This window comes from Sapajus apella, unplaced genomic scaffold (assembly GCF_009761245.1).
Source record: "Sapajus apella isolate SASKATOON/1434 unplaced genomic scaffold, GSC_monkey_1.0 scaffold62, whole genome shotgun sequence".
In the NCBI taxonomy this organism is placed as follows: domain Eukaryota; kingdom Metazoa; phylum Chordata; class Mammalia; order Primates; family Cebidae; genus Sapajus; species Sapajus apella.
In genome coordinates, this window is record NW_022437002.1 from 6,178,826 (window position 1) to 6,205,033 (window position 26,208).

Genomic DNA, 26,208 nt, shown 5'->3' on the forward strand with positions numbered 1-26,208 from the left:
ATCACTGAAACACGTCTCTATCAAACTAATTCCCATTGATCTGGATTCTGCCCTCAGTACTCCAAGCCAAATCCATCTCTGTTTTCTCTCAATAGGCCTTTAGATAGTGAAATACAGCAAGACAGCAACAACATTCCTCCCAGAATGTTTCTGTCTCTATAAGCTAAACACCTCTGGTTTTCTAAGTTTCTCCCCATGTGCTAACTTGGTCAGTTTTCTGTCCATACTGATGGTCCTTCTGGCAGTGTAACTTTGAAAACGAAGTACGGTAATCCAGGGGTGATCCAATCCATGTCGATTTGATCCTCCCTGTCTACATCCTGGTTCCTGTTAATGACAGCCAATATCACACTCACTTTTCACCCCAAGCCGACTTTCACTCTGTGGACACATTTTGAATTTATTCATTCATTCATTCAATTATTTATTCAACAGATATTTATTAAACATCTATATGCTAGAACTGTGTGAAAAACTAGGGGGATGGAGCTGTGAACCCCATTAATTTCTGCCTTCCAAGAGCTCACATTCTAGTACAGGAGAGAAAAGAAGCTAGTAAACTCAAAAACTGTGATAACTTTGGAATGTGAAAATGATAGTTTTCCAGTTGGAGCAGACCCATAAGAAACACATAAAAATAAACAAGATAATTTCGGCGATAAGTGTGATGATGAAAGACCACCTTGGCCCTGAGGCAATGGTGTTGGGTGTCCTCTCTTAGAATCTGAGGCACCTTTGTATAGGCAAAATATTTGGGAGTCTTATGCTCTGAATGATCACACACAGTGAAAAGCCAGAGAGCAGAATGAAGTGATAGGGAGACTGCAATCCCAGCGCTTTGGGAGGCTGAGGTGGGCGGAACACTTGAGCCCGGGAGTTGGAGACCAGCCTGGGAAACGTGCCTAGACCTCATCTCTACAAAAAATACAAAAATTAGCTGGGCATGGTGGCACACACCTGCAGTTCTAGCTACTCGGGAGACTGAGGCGGGAGGAACACTTGAGCCCAGGGAGGTCGAGGCTGCAATGAGCCAGGATTGCACTACTGTACTCCAGCCTGAGTGACAGAGTGAGACCCTGTCACAAAACAAAAACAAAAGGAAGTGCAAATGCAAAGACTGTGAGGAGGGAGTGAGCTTTGAGAGGGACCGCGAGACTGGAGAATAAGGAGGGATGGGACATGGCCATGGTATAGGTATGTGAGAGACAGGCAGGCAAGGCCTCAGGGGGCTGGAGGGGAGTTCAGGTTTTATTCCACATGATATGGAGCACTTTTGCAGGTCTTTAGAAAGGGGTGTAACACGAACAGATTCACTAATGTTTGAATCTCTCTGTCAGCTTCTGCATGGAGATGGTTTGTAGGTATGTGGGAGAGGAAGTGGGAGGCCTCTGGGAAGATACTGTCAGAGTCCATGGGAGACTGAATGGTGACAGTGGCTGGGTCAGAGTGACTACGGCAGGGATGGAAAAAGTGGAGGATTCAATGTGTGTCTTAAGAGGAGCCAATGGACCTGCTGGTGATTTGGGCACACAAACAGAAACCTTGAGGCTCATGCTGTGTTTCATGCACTAGTTCACTTGACAAATAAGAATGGGGGAGTGTATCAGTATCAATGTGACTGGGGTGTTGAGACCCAACACTCAGTAACTCAAGGCTGGTGAAATGAAGGGTCTCAGAGCAAAGGATTCCAACCTGTGGCCCATGGGATCTCTGAAATCATTCCCCAAATGCTGAGAGCCATGAGGATGTCTTTCGGGCAAAAGGATGTACAGAAGCTTTCCTCAGATTTTCAAAGAAGTGTTGACCCCTCCAAGAGGAGAAAACACTAGTAAATAGCATTAGACTCCAGAGATCTCCAGAGCTCCTTCTAGTCTAAGACCTCAGCTTGAGTTCCCATGTCTCAGTCTTGCCTCTACCACTCCCACCACCAAGTTTCAAGCTTTTAAAACAATAATGACAATAAAAGAGGTTATGTATTCCAAGCTCGAGCCCCTGGTTGGACAGTGGTGCCATTTACAAAGGTGGGGAAGAATTAGGGAGCAGTGGTTTTTGGGGGAGAAATCAATAGTTCTGTCTAGTGCTGATTTAACTCTAAAATCTTGTTTAGTTATCTTTTAATTAGTCTTAAGTTTAGGCTTAGAGAATTGTGAGTAGCCACTTATTCAAGGATTACTTATTCATTCATTCCCCTAATCTCTAAAACTTCAAAGCTCCAGAATGAGGGCTTTAGATTTGCTGTTGACTCCATTGCCTAACTACAGAATGACATTTGTTCATTTCTTCATTTATGAATTCATTCAACAAACACAACTGCCTTCTCAGTCCCAGGCCCTATGCTGGGTCCCAGGGATACAGAGATAAGTGGAACAGAAGCCCTTACCTCAAAGAGCTCCCAGTCTAGTGAGTCGGATGAACACAGATACATCTGACAACAATGACATTCAACAAATATTGCCGGGTGCAGTGGCTCACTCCTCCAATCCTGGTACTTTGGGAGGCCGAGGCAGGTGGATCACATGAGGTCAGGAGTTTGAGACCAGCCTGGCCAACATGGTGAAACCCCATCTGTACTAAAAACACAAAAATTAGCTGGATGTGGATGCAGGTGCCTGTAATCCCAGCTACTCTGGAGGTTGAGGCAGGAGAATCGATTGAACCCAGAAGGAGGAGGTTGCAGTGAGCCAAGATTGCGCCATTACTAGCCTGGGTAATAAGAGCAAAACTCTGTCTCAAGAAAAAAAATAGTGTGTACCTATTATTGAAATGTCTGAAAACAATACAATGATGGAAAAGCTGGGGACAGTCTCCGGCCTCCTTTATGAACCTTCAACATCTTGCAAAAGGCAGATCACAACACACTATAATAAGTGTTCTGAGGCTGAAGTGCCAGTGCCATGGAAGCACACTGAGAAGACACACAACTGGACTTTGTACTTGATCACTGGACCGGGCTTAGTACTTAGGGAAGGCTTCCTGAACAAGGCTGAGGGAAGCAAGCTGAAGCAGCAACAGATGAGACCCATGCACTGTGTGACGAAAGATGTGGGTACAGTTATCAGGGAGCAGGGATGTCGTGATTACTAACTGCAAAGGTTTCCATAATTGTGTCCCTTAGCTAGGTCTTGAGAAGAGAGAAAGAACAGCCTACAGAAAGAGCCCAGCAGGTGCAGGGAAAGATGAGAAGTTCCACAGGAAGTGTAGCATCTGTTAGTGACCGGGGGAAAGTGGCTGGAGCTTGCTGGATGTGGGTGGCTTCCCTGGAAGCTTCCAGACCCTCTGTCAGCACCCAAGACTTTCCCACTTACCCATCATAACAAACCTGGTCTGCAGGGTGGAAAGGCTTTGGCAGGCATTATTCCAAGCCAGACTCAGATATGAAGATAAATCTCCGAAATAAAATAAATCTGTTTAAGCATTTGAAAAACAAAAAACAAAAAAAGCAGAAGTGATTTATTGATTGGCAGCTTTCTGGGGCTATTTGTTGCAAGAAGGAAGAAAGCTTTTTTGCACTTATTTTGGTAAACTTTCACTGTTGGCTTCAATTGGCCAGTTCTCCACGCTGGTGAACGAGTGATATTTGGGAACCCACTGGGCTTCCTTGCTTGAATGGTTCTCTCAACAAGCAATCCTTTGTGCTCCTGTTATTTAAACAATTGGATGAACCCGACTTCTCTGGAAAAGTTGTTTAGAGTACATAGCCTCTTTTGTTAGCATTATTCTTTAAAAAGTTTGAAACCTGGTGATGGAAGTGATAAAGACAAGACTCAGAAATGGAAACTCAGGCTGATGTCTTAGACTAGAAGCCAGCTGTGAAGATCTTTGGAGTCTAATCTCAGCTAGTGGTTCCTCCTCTTGGAGGGCTCAACACCTCTCTGAAAATCTGAAGAAAGCTTCTGTGCAGCCTTTTGCCTGAAACACATCCTCACATCACTCAGTATTTGGGAATGATTTCAGAGACCCTGTGGACCACAAGTTGGAATCCTTTTCTCTGAAACCCAACCCTTAGGCAAGTATCTCCCCCCTTTATTTTTTTATTTTTTTTTTGATGTGAAGTCTTGCTCTGTCACCCAGGCTGGAGTGCAGTGGCACCACCTCTGCCTCTCAGGTTCAAGCAGCTCTCCTATCTCAGCCTCCCAAGTAGCTGAGATTACAGGCATGCACCATCATGCCTGGCTAATTTTTGTATTTTTAGTAGAGATGGGGTTTCACCATATTGGTCAGGCTGGCCTTGGACTCCTGAGCTCAGATGATCCACACGCCTCGGTCTCTCAAAGTGCTGGGATTACAGGCGTTTGAGTCACTGTACCCAGCCTTTCCCTCTCCTGAGCTTCCCAATGCCGGGTCTCAGCACCCCTGTTCTTGTTTGCCAAGTGAACTAGTACATGAAACACTGCTGGCAGACACTGGTCCTTCCTTCCTCCAGCCTGCCACATGTCCTAGCTGCCCACCTCCATGATGGTCTTTGACGCCTTGCCTCTCTGCTCATCTCTCCTCTGCAACCCTCATCACATCTCTTCTCACTGCATTTGGTACCTTTCCCCCAGGATGCCCTCCACCCTTCGCCAATTTCATCTTATGGAGCAGGTCAACAGCACTGCTCAGACATCTTTCATGGCTCCACATGTCCTCTGGTCCCTTGGCCTAGTCTTTGGAGGTCTCCGTAATAGCCTGGCCTCCATCTCTAGATGCACATTTGCTGGTCCCCTGCACATGCTCTATAAACCAACAGGAGCTACCAGCAGGTGCACATCACCTTGCCTTTGCTCATGTTATTCCACTACCAGGAATGTCCTTCTCTCATATCTCTGTCTATCTAAATCTTATCCATCCTTAAGGACCTAGAATAAGTGTGTTGTCCTCTGAATTATTTGTTGTTCATATCATTTAACATTTTTCCTTCTCTTCTTTCCACGTTCCTGTTTTTAATTAAACAACTATATTCCACCTCTTTCCTAAGTGTCTTAAGGTGGCCCAGATAACAAATAATAATAATAATAATAATAATAATAATAAGGAGACAGGTGAATTAGAGTCCCAGCACACTTTCTAGCTGTAACCAAATTCCCCTAACTTTCCGTGCCCTATTTTCCTCATCTGAAAAAATGGGAAAAGTCAGAGAGACTCTTTTAAGGGATTACTATGAAAGCAAATGAAATGATATACATAAAGCTCACACAGCACTGCGAATAAGAGAAGGATTCATGTTCCTCATTGTCATCACCATTTCATTGTCATCATTGTCATTATCATGGATAAAATGACAGGACATAATTGATATGGGACAAGGAGACATATACGCCAGGAAACTTAAGCTGAAGGGAAACTACTCAGCTGATGACAGCGTCTGGTTTGAGATTCTTGGCAGCCAGGGCAAAAAGGGAGATCATAGCAGTTGGTTTTAATAACTCATGTTGTCTTCTGGGAGGAAGCACAAGGGGTCATAATAAGAGACAAATGCTTCCCTAGCTCTGGGAACCACATGGGATGGATCTTTTGAGGATGATGGAATGGAAGAGTCCATTTAAAAGGAACTCTCTTCTTGACCATTGGCCAGAGGGAAGGACACAGCCGCTTAATCAGAGCTATCAGCACTGTTCCAGCGTGGGATTCTGATGAGGTGGTGGGCATCTGGCACATATTGTGTGCTGCCTTGTGGCAACAATTCCTCTTCTGCTACTGGACTATGGGCTGCTTAAGGGCAAGGTCTGTGTCTTACTCATCTTTGTCTCCCCAGTGCCCAGCCGAGTTCCTGGCACTTGGTGGCTATGCAGTGGGTGTGAATGAATGAGGAAGTGAATGGTGAATAAGCCATAAAACTGCCACCACCCAGAGGTAGCCAGGATCCAAGCCAAGGTCATGGTCATCAGAGGAAGCACAGAATATCAATAACTTAAGACATCGCAGTTTTTTTTTTCTCCTTCTGTCTTAGGCTGCAGAAAAGGGAACTAACATTTTCTTGAGCACTTTATATGTGCCAGGCTCTGTATTTTAGTCTTCTGCTTTATTTCACTTTCTTAGCAACTCTTCCCAGTAAATGGTCAATGTTACTCTCATTTTGTAGATGAGAAAGGTGAGGCGCAGAGAGGTTAAGCAATTTGCTCAGGGACATCCAGCTGAGAGGAAGTAGCAAAGCGGGTATAAGAGTTTGATGTGGCTTCAAGGCTTGAGTTCTACCCGGAACCACAGGCCCTTCCGAATAGCCCTTCCACGTCTGCTTAGCACTGGGAGCCGTGAGTGGTGAAGAAAGATGAATCATGATTAACGTCCCACTTTGTAATTTAATCTTATGGTTTCGGGAGCTGTGTTGCAGGTTGTGGGAGCCTGCAGAGATGGGCCACCAGCGGTTTGGTTTAATCCCCTTTTTAATATCTTTGTTGCCAAGTTATTTCCAATTCAGCTCCCAAGTCACATTAAAAAAAAACAAACCTCTTCCTTAGGGTAAGCCTTCCCTTATTAAACAGATTCAAATGAAAAGTTTTAAAGATAATTTGAACAGTAAGAATCACTCTGTAGCTCCCAGCCGAAGCTCCTTTATTGCTGTATTTATTCCCTGATATTTCCTGTCTCATTCCCCAGCTCACTGAATCCCACCCCCTTCTTCACCACCCACTGCCCAACACTTCTAGTCCTCGCTCAGCTCACCTGTTCCCTAGAGAGAGAATCAGGTGGAGGACATTGTGGGGAGCAGGGTGTCTCACTTCCACTTGACAATATGCCTTCTAAGCCTGTCTCACCTGCCCTAACAGGCAGGACATTGTTGCAAAGCATCTAGAGGGCAATTTTCACCGGTTGGGTTTCTGCAAGTGCACCATTGCATCAAAACCAGGGTGGAGAGGTGGGATGTGAGACTGGGGGAAAACAGGGATGCCACAAGTGGAGAAAGAATAGTTGCTCAAAGTACAGGTACCTGGCCTCCATTCTAGATCAGTTGAATTGCTGTTTCTCCAAGGGTGCTCGAGAATCTGTATTTGAAACAAGCACTGCAGGTGATGTATGCATGTGTATGAAAGATCCTCTGATACTTTGGAGGAGGGTCAAAGATGATGAAACCTTAGGTTTAAAAGAGAATTGTTCAGCACATCTTTGAAAAGGATGTGTTTCAAAGAAAAGTGTGGAAGGAAGGAAGAAGACTGTCCTTTATTGAGTTCTAAGTGTACGTCAGGGACATTTAAAAAAAAATTTGAATCTGCTATGTGTGAGGACCTTTGGTAAGAAATTAGATGAACATAAAGTCTGGGCTTGGCATTCAGGGAGCTGAGAGATTTCAGTGTTGCCTCCTTTAACTCTGGGTGAATATCACCATCCCCACTTTGCAGATAAAGAGACCGAGGTCTCCATGACTTCCCCAATTTTTCACCTTTAGTAAACCAGGCTCCTGGCTGTGAATCTGGGGCAGTGGGACTCCAAAGCCTGCAGCCAGGCTTGGCTCTCCCACACCGCACTGTCTCAGTCAGAGCTGCTAACATTTGCATAGCGCTCTTTACAATTTACCGAGTGCTTTCACATTCATCATCTCACTTAATCCTCACTGCAGCCTGGAGGGTGGAGGAGGGCTGGGGGTGGGGAGGCCAAAGCTTTCCCCAGACCTCAGCTCAGCCCTCTGCCTCCTACCAGGAAAGTCCCAGGAGACAGAGTTTAAGGGGTTTCCAGGTACTTTTGGGACACAGGTGCACAGGCCCTGGGACAGCAACTGAATGAATCTGCGGCTTCTCTCAATTGTCCCTTACCCTTCAGCTGAAAGAAGTCAGCTGGCCGGGTGTGGTGGCTCAAGCCTGTAATCCCAGCACTTTGGGAGGGTGAGGCAGGTGGATTACCTGAGGTCAGAGTTCAAGACCAGACTGGCCAACATGGTGAAACCCCATCTCTACTAAAAATACAAAAAATTAGCTGGGCGTGCTGGCAGGCGCCTGTAATTCCAGCTACTCAGGAGGCTGAGGCAGGAGAATTGCTTGAACTCTGGAAGTGGTGGTTGCAGTGAGCCAAGATCACACCATTGCACTCCAGCATAGGCAACAAGAGCGAAACTCTGTCTCAAAAAATAAACAAGCAAACAAACAAAAAAACACAGAAGTCAGCCTAAGCCCCCCACATAGTGAAAGAGGTAGAATCCACCTTCCTTCCCTGTTTCCTTTCCTTCCTGTTAGTTTTCCAAGCAGGAAGGCCATGGTGGTTTGTGTGTGTGTGTATGCGCATGGGTGTTGTGTGTATGTGTACATGGGTGTGTGCATGGGTGTGCAGGTGTATGTATGAATGTGTGTATGTGTATGAGTACGTGCAGGTGTGCAGGATGTGTGTGCCTGGCTGTTTCTGTGTGCATGTGTATGTGTATGTGTGTGTGGGTGTATGTACATGGCTGTGGTATATCTGTGTGCATGGTTGTGGCGTGTCTGTATGCATGGCTGTGATATGTGTGCATAGCTGCGGTACGTGTGTACATGTGTGAATGTATGTATTCATAGTGTGTGTGCATGACTGTGGGTGTGTGGTGCATGGATGTATATGTGCCTGAGTGTGTGTGTGCGCGCGTGCGCACGCGCGTGTGTGTGTGTGTGGCTGTGGTGTGTATGTGGGGAGAGGGTACCTGGGCAATTCAGTGAATCCTGAATCTGGAGGAGAAGGAAGATGGAGGAAGACACACGCAGCTTGGCAGAGGTGACCACCTCCCTTCCCTCCACACTGGGCAGGGGCCACACTGGGTGCTGTGACATGTACCAGAGAAATAGGTCTCTGATCAGAGAACATGGGTCTCTGATCCCTATGCAGACAGGTAGACTCAGAAACGCCCACTGGCCTTGGCCTGAGCCAGGGCGGGGGTCCACTGGGGAAGATGCTAGGCTGGATGCCAGAGTCACTGCTTATATGATAAGGGGCCTCTCCTAGCTTGGAGCCTTTGGTGCCCTCCCTTTCCCTCACTGCCATAGCTCCTGCATGTCCCCATGCTGGACACCTGCCTGTCCACTGAGTTCTGCCTTCTGCTGCCTCATCCTCCTGGCTCTTGGCTGGCTCCTGGCCTCTGGCCCTCCCTGAAACTGAGGCTCAGAGAAGGGAAGTGAACTGCAGAAGGTCACCCTTCAGAAAGGACAGAGCTGGGCTTTGAATCCAGTTCTCCTGACTGCAAAGCTCTTGCTCTTTCTCCTTCTTCCACTGTTAAGGGAAGTGGAGGGCAGGGGGTAAGAGGGGAGATTTGGGAGTCACGTGGGTCTGGGGCCCAATCCCACCCCAATACTTATTCTCTAGGGTCAACTTGAATGTATCTTTTAACCTTCCTGAGCCTCAATTTCCTCTTTCTCTATTGGGAAGGAAGATGCTCTGTATCCCTCATGGTTGTGGTAGGGACAAGTGCCACCTGTAAAACCAGCACCTAGCAAACTCCTCATAAATACTGGTTCAGGCCCCAGTCTCCTCCTGTCACTCCTCTAGATTGTTCTGGGAGAAATAACCCTCACCCTTGGAAACCAGAGCCTGAAACCTCCCTGCCTAAATCTCTCCAGTGGTTTCCCTGCGCCTTTCCTTAGCATCACTTCCAAGGCCTGGCAGATTCTGACTCCTGCTTTTACCTCTAACTTCTCCCCTCCACCTCTATTTATGTGCCCCACCCCTTGAACATTATTCCCAAATGATGCACCAGCTCTTTCCCGCCTCATGGTCTTTGCACATGCTGTTCCCTGTGTCTGGCAAGCTCTTCTTTGCATTCATTATCTGGCTTAGTTGTTATTCTCCTTTAGGCCCCAGCTTAAAAGACAAATGTGCAAAGAAGCCTTGTCTGCTCTCCTAACTTAGGTACCTATCACTACTATTCTCACACACAGCATTTCACCATTGGTTTTCAGAGCAACATAGGTAGTAGTTAAGAGAGAGGCATCAGAGCAAGACTGCCTCAGATCACAGCTTTGTCCCTTAGTAAGTCTGTGACCACAGGAAAATTACTTAGCTTCTCTGTTCCTTGGCTTCTTCATTTTGAAAACTGGGATGTCTGTACCTATCTGTGACAAGAAGCTTTTGATATATAACAAATCACCCCAAACTTCGTGGCTGAAAACTGTGACTTATTTACCCCCAATTTCTTTAGTTTGGCAATTTGGGTTTGGTTCAGCAGGGTGTTCTGCTGTGGGCTGGGCTTGGCTGAACTTGGCTCATAATCACCCATGCATTTGCACTTAGCTAGGTCTGGGTTGGCTGATGCAACTTGGAGTTTTCCTCTGTGTGACCTGTTATCCTGGGCTTGTTCACATGGAGGTTGCAAGTCCCAAAGAAATACTAAACTAAGCCCTAGTTCCCAAACACTTTTCAAGCCTCCACAAATGAAGATGAGAGGGAATTACCAAAGAGTATGGATACAGGAAGGTATGAATAAAATGGGGGCCAGTACTATGATTAGTCTACCACACTACCCCACTGGGGCTGTTCGGGGGATTAAAATGAGAGTTTTGCATGTAAAGTGCTTAGCACAATGCCTGGCTTGTTAGTTAGCACTAAATAAATAATTAACCTTTCTTATTATTTTGTGAAATAGGACCTAAGGCTTTGACACATTAGGTAGCTTCCTTTAGGACAGCCGCCAGCCCCATTAAACAGTGGGGATTTGAATCTAGTTTCTACCTCCCTCCAGGGACTGACCTCTTAACTAGTATGCTGTGCTGCTCCACTCACGTAGACATATAATAGCAGAAACTCACCAAAGCCACAAGGTCAGTCTGCAGATGGACCACAGCTCAAGCCCAGGTCTGTGCCGGACTCCAGAGCCCTCCACTTCACTCTAATCAGCCAGGTTGCCTTGGGTACTGTGTTTGTCATTGGTCTAAAATCTCATAGCTAGAAGAAAATATTTGTTTTGGTATCCTCCTCCAGCACTAACAATTTTCTGCTTGCATTTTTCTGTTGTTTGGCTCAGATGAATAGCAGTTTTCATCTTTGCTCTGTGTTATCATGTACACAGAACTGCTGTTGAGGAGCTAACAGCATGCTTGCTTAGTCATTATTCTGGGAAGGGGTGCCAACCAGTCAATAGCCTTTATTTTTGAATGACTCTACACTGCAAATGCAGAAATAATGCACAGCATCTGAGTATGGAGCCACCATCAGACAGCTATCATTTCTGGAGCTGGTCAAAGCAGAGGTGGCACTGCGTGGAGCTGGAGCCACAGAACTGATTCTGATTTGCTTCCTTTGTCAGTAGCCCAGGAGTTGGGTTAACCTCCCTGAGTGATTCACTGTGATAGTCTGTGATAGATCTGGTAGTGTTTACCAATCCAAAAGAGAAAGCAAACAGGACGGGAGAGGTGCCAGGACTGGTAAAACTTAGGGGGAAAAAAGGTAGATTGCAGGAAATGGGGGTGAGCGGGCCTAACCTTGAACCCAGCAAGGCGTTGGGGTGGCCACAGAATTTTTCTGTGAGCCCCAAGGTGGTTCCTCAAGGTTAATGTGGGTTCTGAGTGGGGTCTGCCATGGGACCACCTTGCAGAGTTTGGGAGCCCTTACGACCGGGTCAAGCAGGATGGTCAGTGCCATCTGATTGGCTCACAGGGATGCCAGACCAGAGATGGGATGTGAGATGGAAGGCCAGAAAATGGACCCAAAGCCAGACAGGTTGCCACCAGCTCTTAGAAGCCTTGACATGGGTAAAGGCAAGTGAGTTTGTTCAGTTATTTATCCAACAAATCCCGACTGAGCTGGAATTATGTGCCAAACACTGTTCTAGGTTTGGAGGCCTCGGTGGCGAAGGAGATAAAGTCCCTGCCCTTGTGGGGATAAAGACACAAAAAAGATACTATTAAAATAGATGACGGTAATCAATACTGTGAAGAAAATAAACAGATTGATGGACTAAGGTGGGGGAAGGACACTTTTAAATAACAGGCAGGAAAGACTACTTTCCGACTGTGACACTGGAACTGAGACCTGAACGATGAGGAGGTGAGATTGCAAGGAGAGGCATTCCGTAGGAAGTGCAAAGGTCTTGGGGCCATAATGAGTTTAGCGTTTCAAGTAGATAAAAGGACAACATGGCTGGAAGAAGGAGGAGATGGGGCCAATTTGTGTAGTGCTCTGGGCATCATAAAGGAGTTTGGATTTTATACTGTGCATAATGAGAATCCACAGGAGGAGTTTCAGCAGGAGAATGGTTTGATCTCAGTTCTGAGAATGTCCCACCTCTGCAGGCATGCAGTTTTCTAGAATAAATAAGAACAAACAGATCTTATTTTCTTGAAGTAGAGGGGCATGGTGGGAGGAGATCCTGAATCGCGGACTTTTAACTGTGAGGCAAATCTCGATTGCAGCGAAGTGTTTGATCAAAGCTCTTGGGAGGGAATGGAGGTGGGATGACAGTGATGGGGTTGATTTATTCCCCCAAAGTGTTGATCCAAGATTACTGTCAGGCTGGGAGGAGAGTCTCTGGTAGTGTCCCTGAGGCTCTGCCCCAGACTCTCTCCTGTTCAACATTTCTATTTGTAAATTGGCAGAAGACTCAGAAGATGTGCTCATCAGACATGCAGCTGACATGGAGCTGTCAGGGACAGCTAATGCCACAGATGACAGGCTCAAGATTCACTGTAATGATCCTCCACAGGCTGGAGTGATGGGATGAAACTGACAATATTCCTGATTGCATTCAGATTGGGAAACAAAGCCCGGCCAGGGATCAGGGAGAACTTGCTGGATAAAGATCTCCTGAAAGGGAGCCCAGGCCGGAGGTGGGGAGGAATTAGTGGAGGGAGCTGGACGCAGCCAACTCCCTACATAAGCTTCCTCTCTCTGAGTGACAAGGTCCTTAGCCTTTCAAGGTCATTCTTCTCATCTGTAAAGCGGGGATGATCCTGGCTACTTCCCAGGCATATGGGGAGGATTAAATATGAACACATATGTGGATGCCTGGCTTCCTGTCTGGCCTGTAGTAGGCTCAAGACATATGCGAGGGAAATATGAATTTGTAGAGGCTGGCATGAAAAAGATGGATATCCTGTGGTAACCTTTCAAGACCATGTAGCAGGGCTCATAGCTGGGGCAGGCCCCTATATTCTTGGCACACCAGTGCCAGCTTTCCAAGAGCCCCATTGGTTCCTGCGGTATGTCCAGAGGAGAATGACCTGGAGGGGTCGGGTCTGAAAGCCATATCCCCTGAAAGCCACCTTGAGTTCAGACTGGAGAGAAGGAGGCGGTTGCCGGTGGGGGGTGGGGGACATGAATGTTTCCTTAAACACCACAAAGGCTGCAGTATGGGTATCAATGGGGCAGATGCTTTTTTCATTGCTCTAGATGCCTGTGAGAAGAAGTTGTGCAGAGGCACATAAGGGTGTATCATAACTAAGATCTAAACACTGATAATTACATTATGATAATTATGCTGTGAGCATTTCTCGAGGGCCCACTACATACCCAGCTTGTGCTAACTGTTTTGCACAACTTATAGAATGCTCACAGTCTAACCTTGACAGATGAGGAATATAAGGTATAGAAGGCAGCTCTTGAGAGGCAGAGCAGGAATTCACATTCAGCCCCTGCTAGTTCCTCTGCCAGCCTGGCTTCTGGTTGGGGAGGGCAGGAGTGACCTCCCAGGTGCTGAGAAGGGACCATTGTGGGGAGTTTTTTGGTACAGGGATCTCAGGGCCCTGTGGGGCTTCTAGAAGCTACTCTTGACCATGTGTGTGTAATATTTGTAAAAATAAACCAGAAAGCAAACACAAATAGAATGATCAGTGTGTGATGAACCTATGTAACCATTACCTGGCTTTAGCAATGACCAACACATGGCCAATCTTGTTTCATCTAATACTTCCTCTCTCTTCTTTCCCTTCTCCTGCTGGATTAATTTTAAAGGCAGTCCCAGGCATCATTTTCTCTGTAAATAGCATGTACCTCTTCTAAGAGATAAGGACTCTTTGTTGTTGTTAAGTATAACCACAATACCATTATCACAATTTTTAAAAATTAACATAATTGTACTGTGTCTTTCTAATTCAGTGAAGCGACTGATGTATGGCTTGCTTTGCAAAGTATTTGGGAAGGGGAGGCAAAACCTAGTCCTTCAAATGTCTGATTCCTGTGACTTGAGACTCACCTGTTCCTTTTGAGGTGGATGGTGAAGAAGAAGAGGAGGGGGATCTAAAACTTTAGACCGTGGATTGGCAGCCCCTTTATTCTGATTGTTCTCAGGGGACACAGCCGGGAAAGTGAGGCCTATTTATAGGCCTAAGTCTAGACATGGGAAGGAGGCAAAGGAAGGGAAGAGGTGACAAGCCAGGGAAAGGGGACAAAAGAGAGAGTGGAGGGATGGAGAAAATAATAGAAAGTGACCTTGCTGCACACACAGATCCAATGGCCCTCCAGGAGCTGGTCAGGACCAGCCCACACTAGCTAATGCTCACAGCTGACATTGACTGAATATTTCCTGTGCATGGGGCACTGTGCTGAGCTCACATGCCAGTGACCTCACCCAACGCTCTCAACCATCCCATGAGGTGGTGATGTTACATGTCACACCCATTTTACAGGGGAGGGCGCTGGGGTTCCAGGGTCTGACATGAGAAGAGCAGTGATGCCTGGATTCAAACCCAGGTCTATCTGGCTGGAGTCTGCTTTTTGCAGGCATTACTCTCTGCCTCCAAGCACGGTAAGGTTCCATGTGGGGCTAATGTTCACAAAATATGCTGTCTTGGCTGCTGGACTATTGGTGCATTCCCATGTCTTTAGTACTTAGCTCTTCCCCAAGCTCTCCAAGCACCCTGGGGGCATCAAGTCTTTGCCTCAGGACTCATCAGTACCCAGGGACTAAAGGTTTCCTGTCTGGCACAGCAGGAAGTCACTAGGACTGTAGACTGTGTCCACTCTGATTGACCGTTAAATGCAGTGACTATTCCCCTGGGTCTGTTTATGGTGTGACATGTGAATTGTGTGCCTGCCTGTTTCTGTTCATGTGTGTGTATGTGTGTGTGAGTGCGCACACACACTTGTACACAATGAGCATTACCAGGAAGGCATAGACCCTGCTGGAAGCATTCCATGGTCACCCCTTTGGAGTCTCATCGTGCCCTCTGAGAGGGTGGCCAGAGCTGGAATGTGTGCTGGGCCTCCAGACTGCAAAGCGTAAACCGCAGCAGCTGAGCTCCACTATGGGGCTCTTGGATTTTTTCCCTTGGGTCTTCTTCATCTTATTCTCCCTCAGTGCTCCCATGATAGTGGGCTGAGCAGTTTCCAGAATGCTTTCTGTGGGCCACCTCACCCACCTCTCATAGGAGCCCATTGAGTGGGGATAGCAGACAGTTCTAGGCTGGTGGCCCTGGTCCTCCTAGGAGCACTAAGCAGGAAGGTGCCTACTTGCCAAGGATGCTGGTGAGGTGGGCAGGGACACCAGCGAGGACAATAGGATTGCCATCCTCTCCACACCTGGAGAGAAGTGGCAACCAGGCGCCTAGAAGCCAGGGGACCATCAGATGCTATCAGGCAGGTGCTGACAAGCAAGGGTGCAGTGGAGGACCCAGGGTCCAAGGTGCAGGTTGAGGCAGCATTTAGGCACAGGGAGACCCTGGTGAATCAGTGCAGGGACCACCCAACTGCTGGTGCTGCCCATGAAGTGAGGCCCAGTGCAGAGGCTGTGATTGGGTCAGAGACCATGCCAGAGTGAACACGGGTATCCAAGAGGCTACTGTAGGGGACCCAGGGGCAGGAAACAACCAAGGCTGATGGTGGTATAGACATGAGAGCTGACCTTTGAATCACCCTTACTCTATGCCAGACACCATCCAAAGTGCTTTGCACCTCTATGATATTCCTAGTAATAAGAGAAGGAGACAGAATACCAAGATGCTGAACAACCTGCCCACGGTCACACAGATGGGAAATGACTGGGTCAGGGTGTAAGCTCAGGCTGTCCACTCCACCATTCTGCAGTGAGGTAATGGGGGCTGCACTACGCTCCTGGGGGCTTCTCAGGGCTCAGTCCCAGCACCTTGGACTCCACACATAGAGCTGCTGGCTGGCTCCTGACCTCTTTGATGCTGGGCAAAATTCCCCAGTGAACCTCTTCTCTGGTCTTTCATTGCTTCAGGTCCTGAGCATGAAGAACAGGAGGGATGAACTAGAATTCAGTGAGACTGTGACTTGCCCTAGCTCACTCAGCAAGGTTGTTGGGAGACGACCCAGGTTTCCCCATTTTCAAAACCATGCTCTCAGTGCTGCATCCTGCGGTGTGGTGCAGAACCCTGTGGGGGTCCACTGTGTGTCCACTGGGTTCTCTTACCTGGAAGTGTGTTTTTGTCATGTTGTTCATCTACCTCCGTTTTCTGGGGCCTATGTCCTGCTGCAGAGCCACACCTTCATGAGCTGGCACTAACACCGTCTGTCTCTCTGACCCATTTGCAGAGCTCTGGAGCTCAGCAGTGACAAAGATGAGATCTCCCTGTTGGTAGAACAGGAGTTCCTGAGCCTCACCAAAGAGCACTCGATCCTGGTCAAAGAGAGCTCTGAAGAGCTGGAGGCACCCGGCAGCTCTCCCGAGGGGACCAGAGAGCTGGCTCCCTGCATTCTTGCCCCTCCTGGAGTGGCAGACAGTAATGAGTGCCCCAGAGCCTCCATCATTGTCGGCGACAAGCTTCCCAAGCAGAAGATGGCCACATCCATTAATGGCAGCAGACAGGACTGTGATTCTGCCATGTCTGCTGTCACAGACATTCTGTGTGCCACCAAGGTCAAGAGCCGCAAGGGGACAGATGACAGGGACTGCATCCTGGGTGCCTCCAACTTGGAGGTCAGCAAGCTTCTGGCCCAGTTCCCACTAAAGTCCACTGAGGCATCCAAGGCCCCTGACAACAAGAAGGTGCTGGAGGAGACAAAGGTCATCAAGGACTTCCTACAGAACAACATGTTCAGTGGCCCTGGACTCAGGGAACCCATGGGGCTGAGTCCATTTCTGCTGCCACCTCCCCCACCTCCTCCTGCACCCCCTGACAAGCTCCCTGAGCTCTTTGCTCAGAAGAGGCAGCTCCCAGTGTTTGCCAAGATCTGCTCCAAGCCAGAGGCTGACCCTGCTGTGGAGAGGCACCACTTGATGGGTGAGTGGGGCTGGAACTGGGGTAGAGTGGGTGTGCAAGGAGGAGGTCCCTCCCAAGAAGCCATCAGGATTGCAGCATGTACATAAAGCATCTTTGTGCAAAGCAGGACAAAGCAGCCTCTCTGGTGGGCACATCCCCGAGGGACAAGCTGTTTTCAACCCCCAGATGCTTCTTTTGCTGGGTGCCCCTGTGCAGAGCACAGCTTTTGTGAGCAAACCCAGAGGCCCTGATCTCAACATATTTTGAGAAGAGAAATAGGAGCCATGTAGTAACTGGCTTAACTTTGGAATCAAACAGGTATTCAGAGTGCATTGAAGGAAGTGTTTACCCTAGCTGGCTTCAGGGCAAAACTGCAGCTTGGGGATGCCAAGATGTATAGAAGAGAAATTTGATTGGTAGTTGGGATCATTTGGCATCTATCTCATGGAGGCACCTGTTCTGGACGTGAGGCCTGGTCCTCCCTCTCTGGGGTAGTAGGGTGGATACATAAATTATCCAGGCACAGTGCAGACTTTTGACCCTGAAATCTGTTTCCTGGGACTTATTTTATTGAGGAGGTCACATTCTTCCCAGGAAAGCCAGCCACATCCCAAGATTCTCCTACTTTATGCCCAGAATTCTGTGTGTTGTTCTGATATAACCAGTCAGACTATAAGGTTCCAAGAACGTAGACTGATGGACATGGCCATTGCCTAGGGTCAGCAGTCACTAGGAGAGTGACCATACTCCTGTTAGCCAAAAGAACAATTCCCTCTGGGCTATGAGCATGGATGAGTAAGTGAGAGATGCCCATATCGGGAGGGTCCAAATTCATCTCCCTGAGAAAATAAGAACAAGGTCGTCTCAAATATTCTGTGTCCTGGAGCATTGCAGGAAGGCCGAGGAATCAGAGCTATGGATCGCAAGCTGGACTCTGGGTCCTGGACAGGGCTCTGGGAGCCAGAGGGCTTTAGGATGAGGGGCTGTGGGAGAGAGATAATTGAGCTCTTCCCAGAGGGGAGAACTTACCTCCTACCTCTTCTCCCAGAGGGACCCATGGATACTTCCCTGTTGGACGTGGCTGCTGGGTTGGAAGCATTTCTGTCCCACCCACCCTGCCCACCATTGGTACATGTCTGTGTGTACAAAAGTGTGGGCCAAAGTGTGCCGAAAGAAGCTGTGAAGGTTTGAGTGTATTTGTTAGAGAAAATGCAGGAGTGGTGCATCTAAGCATGTCTGTGTACACTTTTGTGCATGTGTCTGTCCTGTGTGTAGTTGTGTACGTGTCACTAAGTCAAAAGAACAACAGATAGGAATGTGTATGTATCTGTGTGCCCAGACCTTGGAAGAGGGAGCCTCGTAGATGTTTAAGGTGCCTGTAAATGTGAGTGGGAATCTACAGGTACACAGGTCTCTGGGGAAAGGGCTATTATTAGTGGGTACTGTTATTTCAGCTCACTGGCTAGGGGCTGAATTCAGCAACCAGAGAAACTCCTGGAAGAGACTCTAGGGATTTTTTTTGCTAAAAATGTTGTTTCCTCCTAAATTGGACCCGGCTAGAGCAGCTCTTTCCTTTGCTGGGATGGTGCTAGGAAGACAGGCTTAGCCCCCAAGCTCAGGCCCCAAGCCACTGGACTAGGAGACCAAAAGCTGGTGGGATCAGGTCTATTATCAACAGATAACACTGAGGCACAGGTCCTTTTTGGCTGCAACTAGAGAGATCCCGGTGACTGCTGTGGGCCAGTGCAATACACAGCCACCCAGTGGGTGGCCAGATCTCAACTCCCACAAGCTTCTTTTGCTGGGTACAAAAGAAGTGAGAATCTGTGATGGTCCCAAAGGTACCTCTACATTGGGAGAATAAATGCTCAGCCTCTTCAGAGAGAGACCTGGGTCTGCCACCAATCTTGTCCCTGCTCCACATTCCAGCTATATCCAGTGATTCACGATGTCTCTTTGATGCTTTGAGGCTTTTGTCCACAGTTATCCATGCCTGCCATGCCTTCCTCCCCACCACCCCTAGATGTAAGGCCTTGCCGAAACCCTACTTCCTTCTGGAAGGAAGCTTCTCAGATAGAAGCAGTCTCAGCCACCCTGTTTTCCCATTTCTTCCCTCTGCCACCTCGTGGTGTTTATCTGCCTTGTCCTGGAGCTATTTCTGGGCATGTCTCTCTGTTTTTCCTCGTTATGAGCTCCTGCTGGGCACAGTCTGCCTCTGACTCACAACTGTGTCCCCAGCACTCAGGTCAAGGCCTGGCACTGACAAGTGAGCTGAATCACCTGTGAGTAATAAAACAAAAGTAGAATCCAGGATGAGAGACCACAAAGTGCGTGGCTCAGACCACATGTTCTGTAGAAATGTGTGTCTCCCTCACCAAACCATGTGCTCACTGAAGGCAGAAACTGTGTCCAAGACATCCTTCTATCCTCGGCCTGGCACTGTGGATGGTTCGAGAGAAGGAAGGGTGGAAGGAAGGAGGAAGGGTAAGGAAGGAGAGGAAAGAAAAAGCTAATTGGAAGAAAGGAATGATGGAAGGAAAGATGAAGGGATGGATGGATGCAAAGAAGGTAGGAAGATAAAGATGGGATAGACAGATGGGTGGACGGACAGATGGATAAGTAGATGGATACAAGGAAGAAAGACAAAGATGATGGACAGGTGAGTAGATGAATGGACAGATGGATGGATGGAGAGATGGATGGTTAGATGGATTGATGGATGCATGAGATCAGGGGATCAGATTAGGCAGGGGCCAGGGAAGATTTCAGGGAGAGATTGGGATTGTATTTGGCTGAAAGAGAGTCCCCCAGAGTGGCCCAAGCCTCAGGTGTGTATTACAGAGGATTCATCATTTAATCCACAAAATGGTGCTTCCAGAATCCAGCGCTTGGCCTTCTAGAGGCATTAACTCAGTTTCTCTCTTCCTATAGAATGGAGCCCTGGCACCAAGGAGCCAACAAAGGGTCGAGAGAGCCTATTTCTCAGCCAGTGGCCCCAGAGCCAGAAGGACACCTGTGGTGAGGAGGGTGGCTGTGACCCAGTGGGCACCACGTCACTTCCCCTGCCACCCAAGAAACCTGCATGTCCAGCCGAGAAGAACCTACTCTATGAGTTCTTTGGGGCCACCAAGAACCCAAGCGGGCAGCTGAAACTTCGAAACAAAGTGGAAGTGGATGGGCTGGAGCTGAAAGGTGAGCTGACCTACCCAGGGAGGGGCTGCAGGGGAGGGGGTTGCAGCGACCCTCACAGGCTTCAGGTGGCTCTGTCACCAAGTGGCTGTCTCATCTATAGAAAATTCACTGCCTTTCTATAGTTGTCGGTTTTAAAACCTACAAAATGGGAAAAATGACTTTCTCCCTATATCCCTTCTTGGGAATACAGTTGCTAGAGAAATGCAGTTGGCTTTCAAGGGTCATATCAGCATTATTAATAGTCACTTCTGAATGTAGCCCTGATCCAGCATGTATTATATCTTCTGAAATTGCCCAAGCCAAAACAAAAAATCCTTGCTTTAGATTATTTCTACATTGAGATTATGTTTCTGCCTTCTCTTCCTTGCCCTCCTACAACTGTTCTAGTCAAACCTCTTTTTCCAAAAGGACGCCAGTAAGGGGGAAACAGAGGACCCATTTCTGATTTTTTAAGACCCCACGACATCTTGTAGAAAGGAAGAATCCAGGATTCTTACCTTGAAACAACTCAATCTAACTTCATTCGTTTAGACCAATTTTGAGTCACTGCATGCTGAATTTAATGTTTTAAAATATTTAATGTTTTAAAACATTTTTTAAAATTCCCATATAGATACAACAACCTGTGCAAGTTTCTTAGCGTTTCTAAATATATATCCTTAGGGAGGGGCTGCTTTAATCATTTGATAAGGAGGAATTCCAATGGCATAGCAATGGTTCATATAAAGTTGGATTTTTCTAAAGCAGCTGAAAGAATTTCATTTTGTAAGTAGGTGATATATAGCCCTAGCAATCTGGTTTATTGTATTCCCTTGCTAAACTGCCTTCTTTACTGGTGAATGATGGAAAGAAAAGCTCCAAGCCAGACCTACTGGGAATTTCGTCCCTTCCAGATTGGCAAGGCATGAACTAATGATGTTCACCTATAGTTGGAAATGTACTAGAACTTTGAAGAACCCTCTTGGAGCTTAAGTGATCTGACCTGTGAGACTGAATCCCTAGGGAAGTTGCGATGCTGAAGGTGTCCTGGCCTCTCCCTGCCTCCATCCCTAACCCACTTTACCTCTCCTGTGACTTGCAGTTAACACACCTGTGACAGTTGCTGACAAGAACAACCTGAAGCACACAGGGAATGTTTTCACTCCACACTTTGCTACAGCCTTGACCTCAGCAACCCTGAACCAGCCATTCTGGCTCAACCTGAACTATCCACCTCCACCAGTGTTCACGAACCCCTCCACCTTCCTGCAGTATCAGGTCAGTGAGCGGGCCTGGCTCTCCTGTGGATATCCACGGGATTTTTGGCCACAGAGGAGGTGTGGCTGGCAGGGGGCCTATTTCACAAAGAGCCTCTAGACTCTTTTGAATGCCTTGCCTACATGGAAGAGGCTTCGTGGGGGCTATGGTAGGGCATTGTCAACTTGTCAGCTTGTCGGTTATTTTTTTCACTGTAGTCACATGAGACCTACCCCTTGGTTTATGTGCATGCGTGCACACATCTACACACACATATGTATGTAGAGTCCTAACTTTCTGTTGTCTGAATTCCAGTTCATGCTGTGCCCTTCACTGAGAGCCTCGTTTTGCTGGTTGTGGCTGGTTAAGTGCTTGGGCTCCCAGGAGAAGATGATGTGGCAGTCCTTGTTTCCCATCTCCTTCCTGTGACTTCCTTGAAGGTTGGATGGCATATATCCTAGATTACTTGGGACAGTTCCGATTTTGGTCTTCTGTTCCAAAATAATATTAATGGCATCCCTTTTCACTCTCATGTCCTGGTTTGGATAACAAATTACCGTCGGCCCTCTGCATCCACGGGTTCCACATCCTCAGATTCAACCAGCCTGGATGGAAAATATTTGAAGAAGGAAATAATAAAAAACAACAATACAACAACAAAAAATAATGCGAGTAAAATATAATACAGTGTAATAACTATTTACATAGTATTTACATTATTAGACATTGTTAGTAATCTAGAGACAAAAGGATACAGAAGTATTTGCATAAGCTACATGCAAATACTATGCCATTTTACATCAGGGACTTCAGCATCCTCATGTGCCATTTTATTTTATTTCAGACAGTCTCACTCTATTGCCCAGGCTGGAGTGCAGTGGCACGATCTTGGCTCACTGCAATCTCTTCCTCCAAGGTTCAAGCGATTCTCCTACCTCAGCCTCCTGAGTAGCTGGGATTACAGGCATGTGCACCAACACACCTGGCTAATTTTTGTATTTTTAGTAGAGATGGGGTTTCACCATGTTGGCCAGGCTGGTCTCGAACTCCTGGCCTCATGTGATCCATCTGGCTCAGCCTCCCAAAGAGTTGGGATTACAGGCGTGAGTCACTGCACCTGGCCCTCAAATGCCATTTTATACTGGAGACTTGAGCATCCTCAGATTTTGGTATCCACAGGATGGAAGAGGGAGGGTAGCCTTCGAACCAATCTTCTGAGGATACCAAGGGATGAGTATATATGGCTACCTTACTTAAACTACACCCAAGCAGTCTCAGCTTGTACCAACCAAAGTGACTTGGCATGCATTCTTGTTCTTGGGCTCGTAGCTAAAGGAGAAAACCAGTGGCCAGACACAGAAGGATAGTAAAGCACCTCTAGCAGGACTAGAAATTCTACTCACAGAACTTATTTATGCAGGGAAAATGTAGTTTCTTTATTTTGTCGATTTAACTTAATATCCCTTAAGAGCTACCACCCACTGGGTAGAAGGAGGGAAAAATTAAATAAATGTCCACTCTGGTTTAAGCCTTAGTCTAATCCAATAATTTAAATAGTCCCTTTAGGCAGGACTCAGTTTTTTCAGGAAAGATTCTCCATGCCCAAGATTTCTGTTTACTGTTCCCCTCACCAGCTTCTCTCCAGAATTGCATGTCGTATGAGGAAAGGGCAGGAACTCAAACTGTGCATCCAGGACCTTGGCAATTTGCTGCCTCAGCCTGGCCCAGCACAGCCTGAAGCGAGAAAGTAGGGAAGGAAACATCTCTGACTTGGCTTGTCCTGTTGCTGTGTTTTCCCCTCTCCACCCCTTGGAACCCTGTGTCATTCTTTTCCTTACAACACAGCTCAAGCCTTATGTCCTATGGGGGAGGGGGATTGTCTCTTCTCCTTATCAAATGCCCATCAATGATAGACTAGACAAAGAAAATGTGGCACTGGCCGGGCGTGGTGGCTCACGCCTGTAATCCAAGCACTTTGGAGGCCAAGGCGAGTGGATCACCTGAGGTCGGGAGTTCAAGACCAGACTGACCAATACGGTGAAACCCCGTCTTTTAAAAAAAAAGAAAATGTAGCACATATACACCATGGAATACTACGCAGCCATAAAATACAATGAGTTCATGTTCTTTGTAGGGACTTGGATGAATCTGGAAACAATCATTGTCAGCAAATGGACACAAGAAAACCAAACACCCCATGTTCTCACTTATAGGCGGGTGTTGAACAATGAGAGCAAGTGGACTCAGGGAGAGGAGCATCACATACTGGGGACAGTTAGGGGGAGGGCTAGGGGAGGAACAGCAAGGGGTGGGAAGGGTGGGGAGGGATAACATGGGGAGAAATGCCGGATATAGTATGCACCTATGCAACAACCCGGCATGACCTGCACATGTACTTCAGAACCTAAATTAAAATAAAAAAACAGCCCTTCAAGCTGACACACCAGACTTAGCTCCTGAATCTTAAAGGAACTTAGCAAAGCCTCTCTCTGTTTTGTTTTCAAGCTTTTTGTTTGTGTGTTTGCTAAAGAGAACAAGTACCTATACCCTCCCCAGGGAGAGAGAGCTCACACCTCATTGTGGAGGTGAGAGGTTGTGATGAAAATGACCTAAGAAGGAAGCCAAAGTGAACTAGTTTCATATTAGTAGTCTATTGTCCTTACACAGGTCTTGGAATGTCCTGTTCAGTGAGTCACTGACTCCTTTACCAACATGCTTCTACCCTTGCATTTTTGTTTGGTTATTCACTATTCATTTATTCACCTACTTGTGATTTACTCACTTCTATGTATTTATTTACTCATTCATTTAAGTAATTTTGAAAACCTTTGCTCCCCACACCTGCTAGAAGCTGAGCATTGTGCCATGTAGAGGGATTCAAAAATGACTAAAGTCAGGTGTGGCGGCATGTGCCTGTAGTCCCAGCTACTCCAGAGGCTGAGATAGGAGAATTACTTGAGCTCAGGAGTTCAAGTCTGGCCTGGACAATATAGTGAGACCCTGTCTCTGAAAAAAATGAGGAATAAGATAGAAGCTTGGAGTCTAATGCAAGTTCAGGAATAAACCAGAGACCAGCTCTATATGCATCTCCACCTCTAAAGGGGAAACAACTGCATAATTTATTTAGTGTAAACCGATTCACTCTAAAATGCCCTCACAGAATTCACCATGTAAAACTAATTTGCAATGGTTTGCTTTATTAAGTGGGGATAGCATCTCTTTGCTATGTTAATTTCTTCTGACTTTTTGGAGTGGATGAGATTTGGACATATCATTTTCTGAGCATGAAGGTCCTCTGTCTTTAGCATCATATGGCTGACTAAGAGGTTCCTGGGCTTCTGAGCAGAAGCAGCAGAAGGACCCTGGCTGGTAACGCCTGCTGGGTTCTATGAGACAGTTTAAGCACTCAACAGGCCCAGCTGAAATTGGCTGTGGAAGGCATTGGTCCTCCCAGGTGATAAGGAAGGACAGCATAATTTACCTTCTTCCAGCTTCTATGATCTCACAATGCCATCCAGTTTCAAGATAGCTGATCAATGGGCCTGAGATAATAGACGGTTTTGAAACCAGGAGACTTGGCTTTAAAGGTTCTGCTGCTTCCAAGTTAGAGCTTAGGATGGTTAGCTGCTCAGAGCCATGGTTTCCTGGTTTGTGAAATGGGTTCATAATAATTACAGCAGCAGCAGCAGCAGCAGCAGCAGCTACTGATATGGTTGTAAGGATTAATTGAGTCTGTGGAAGGGTAAAGACTCTGTAAAATTTAATCTGTGACACAGATGTTGATTTTTATTATGATTCAGCCTCAATCTTCCAAGGAAATGGGGTCAGAAAGCTCCACAGACCTTGAGGGACAGAGAGGAGAAACGGGGAACAGTCTAGCCTGGTCTCTTTCCTGCTTAGCATTAGGAATAAAGATGAGGTCCCAAATCCGGTTTACTCAGAGCTCTGTGGTGGAAGGACTCAGAGACGTGGAAGACAAAGTCCCCAACACCGAGGAGCTTCAGAGGCCCCTGGGCTACTTGGCATAAAGAAACACTACTCCCAGTTAAGGAGGGGGGGTGCATGGGAAGAGGCCATGGCTTAAGCAAACAACAGCGAATGTTAATTTACCCTTGCTTGTGATTTTACACACTTGCAATGCTAACAACTAGAAATGTTCTTGAAGTCATGCAGTGTTTTCTAACTGATGACTGTGGCACCATCTCCTGATAATCCACCCTGGGACTGATTAGGGGTGGGCAGCTGTTTGCCATCCACAGAGCCTAGGGCAGACTGGCACAAGCAGGTGTGAGATGGTGGAGGCTGGGGAAGTTGGCTGTGGAAAGCAAGGGGCACCTTCCTCCCTGGTGCTCCCAGGAGGACTAGGGCCACCAGCTTAAGCCCTGGATGGGCTCCTGTGAGGGGTGGCTGGGTGGCCTATGCTAGGCATTCTGGAGACTGCTCAGTGCTGTACCCTGGGAGACCTGAGGGAGAAGATGATGAAAAAGAGGCGGAAGGAAGATAAAAGAGTCCCATAGGGGATCTCAGCTGCTGCACCGTAGGTTTTGCAGTCTGGAGGCATTAGCTCTGGCCACCCTCTCAGAGGACACAATGAGTCTCAAAAACAGTGACCATGCTCCCAGCAGAGATCTTTGTGTATGACAGTGTGCACACACATATGCACACAAACGTATATACACACACGTTTGATGTACACACATATAAACAGAAACGGGCAGGTGCACAACTGCCCAAAGAAAGCAGAGGTAAGTGCTAA

General features: G+C 47.2%; 1 protein-coding gene across 1 annotated transcript in view; it reads left to right on the top strand.

Moving 5' to 3' along the window:
* CUNH1orf94 (chromosome unknown C1orf94 homolog) overlaps positions 1 to 26,208 on the top strand; it is a 42,472-nt gene that overhangs the window by 4,362 nt on the left and 11,902 nt on the right. The window contains exons 2-4 of the mRNA XM_032246842.1: positions 16,357 to 17,045; positions 19,956 to 20,216; positions 21,298 to 21,473. Of these exons, the coding sequence (XP_032102733.1) occupies positions 16,357 to 17,045; positions 19,956 to 20,216; positions 21,298 to 21,473 (1,126 nt within the window). The remainder of the gene's footprint in view (positions 1 to 16,356; positions 17,046 to 19,955; positions 20,217 to 21,297; positions 21,474 to 26,208) is intronic.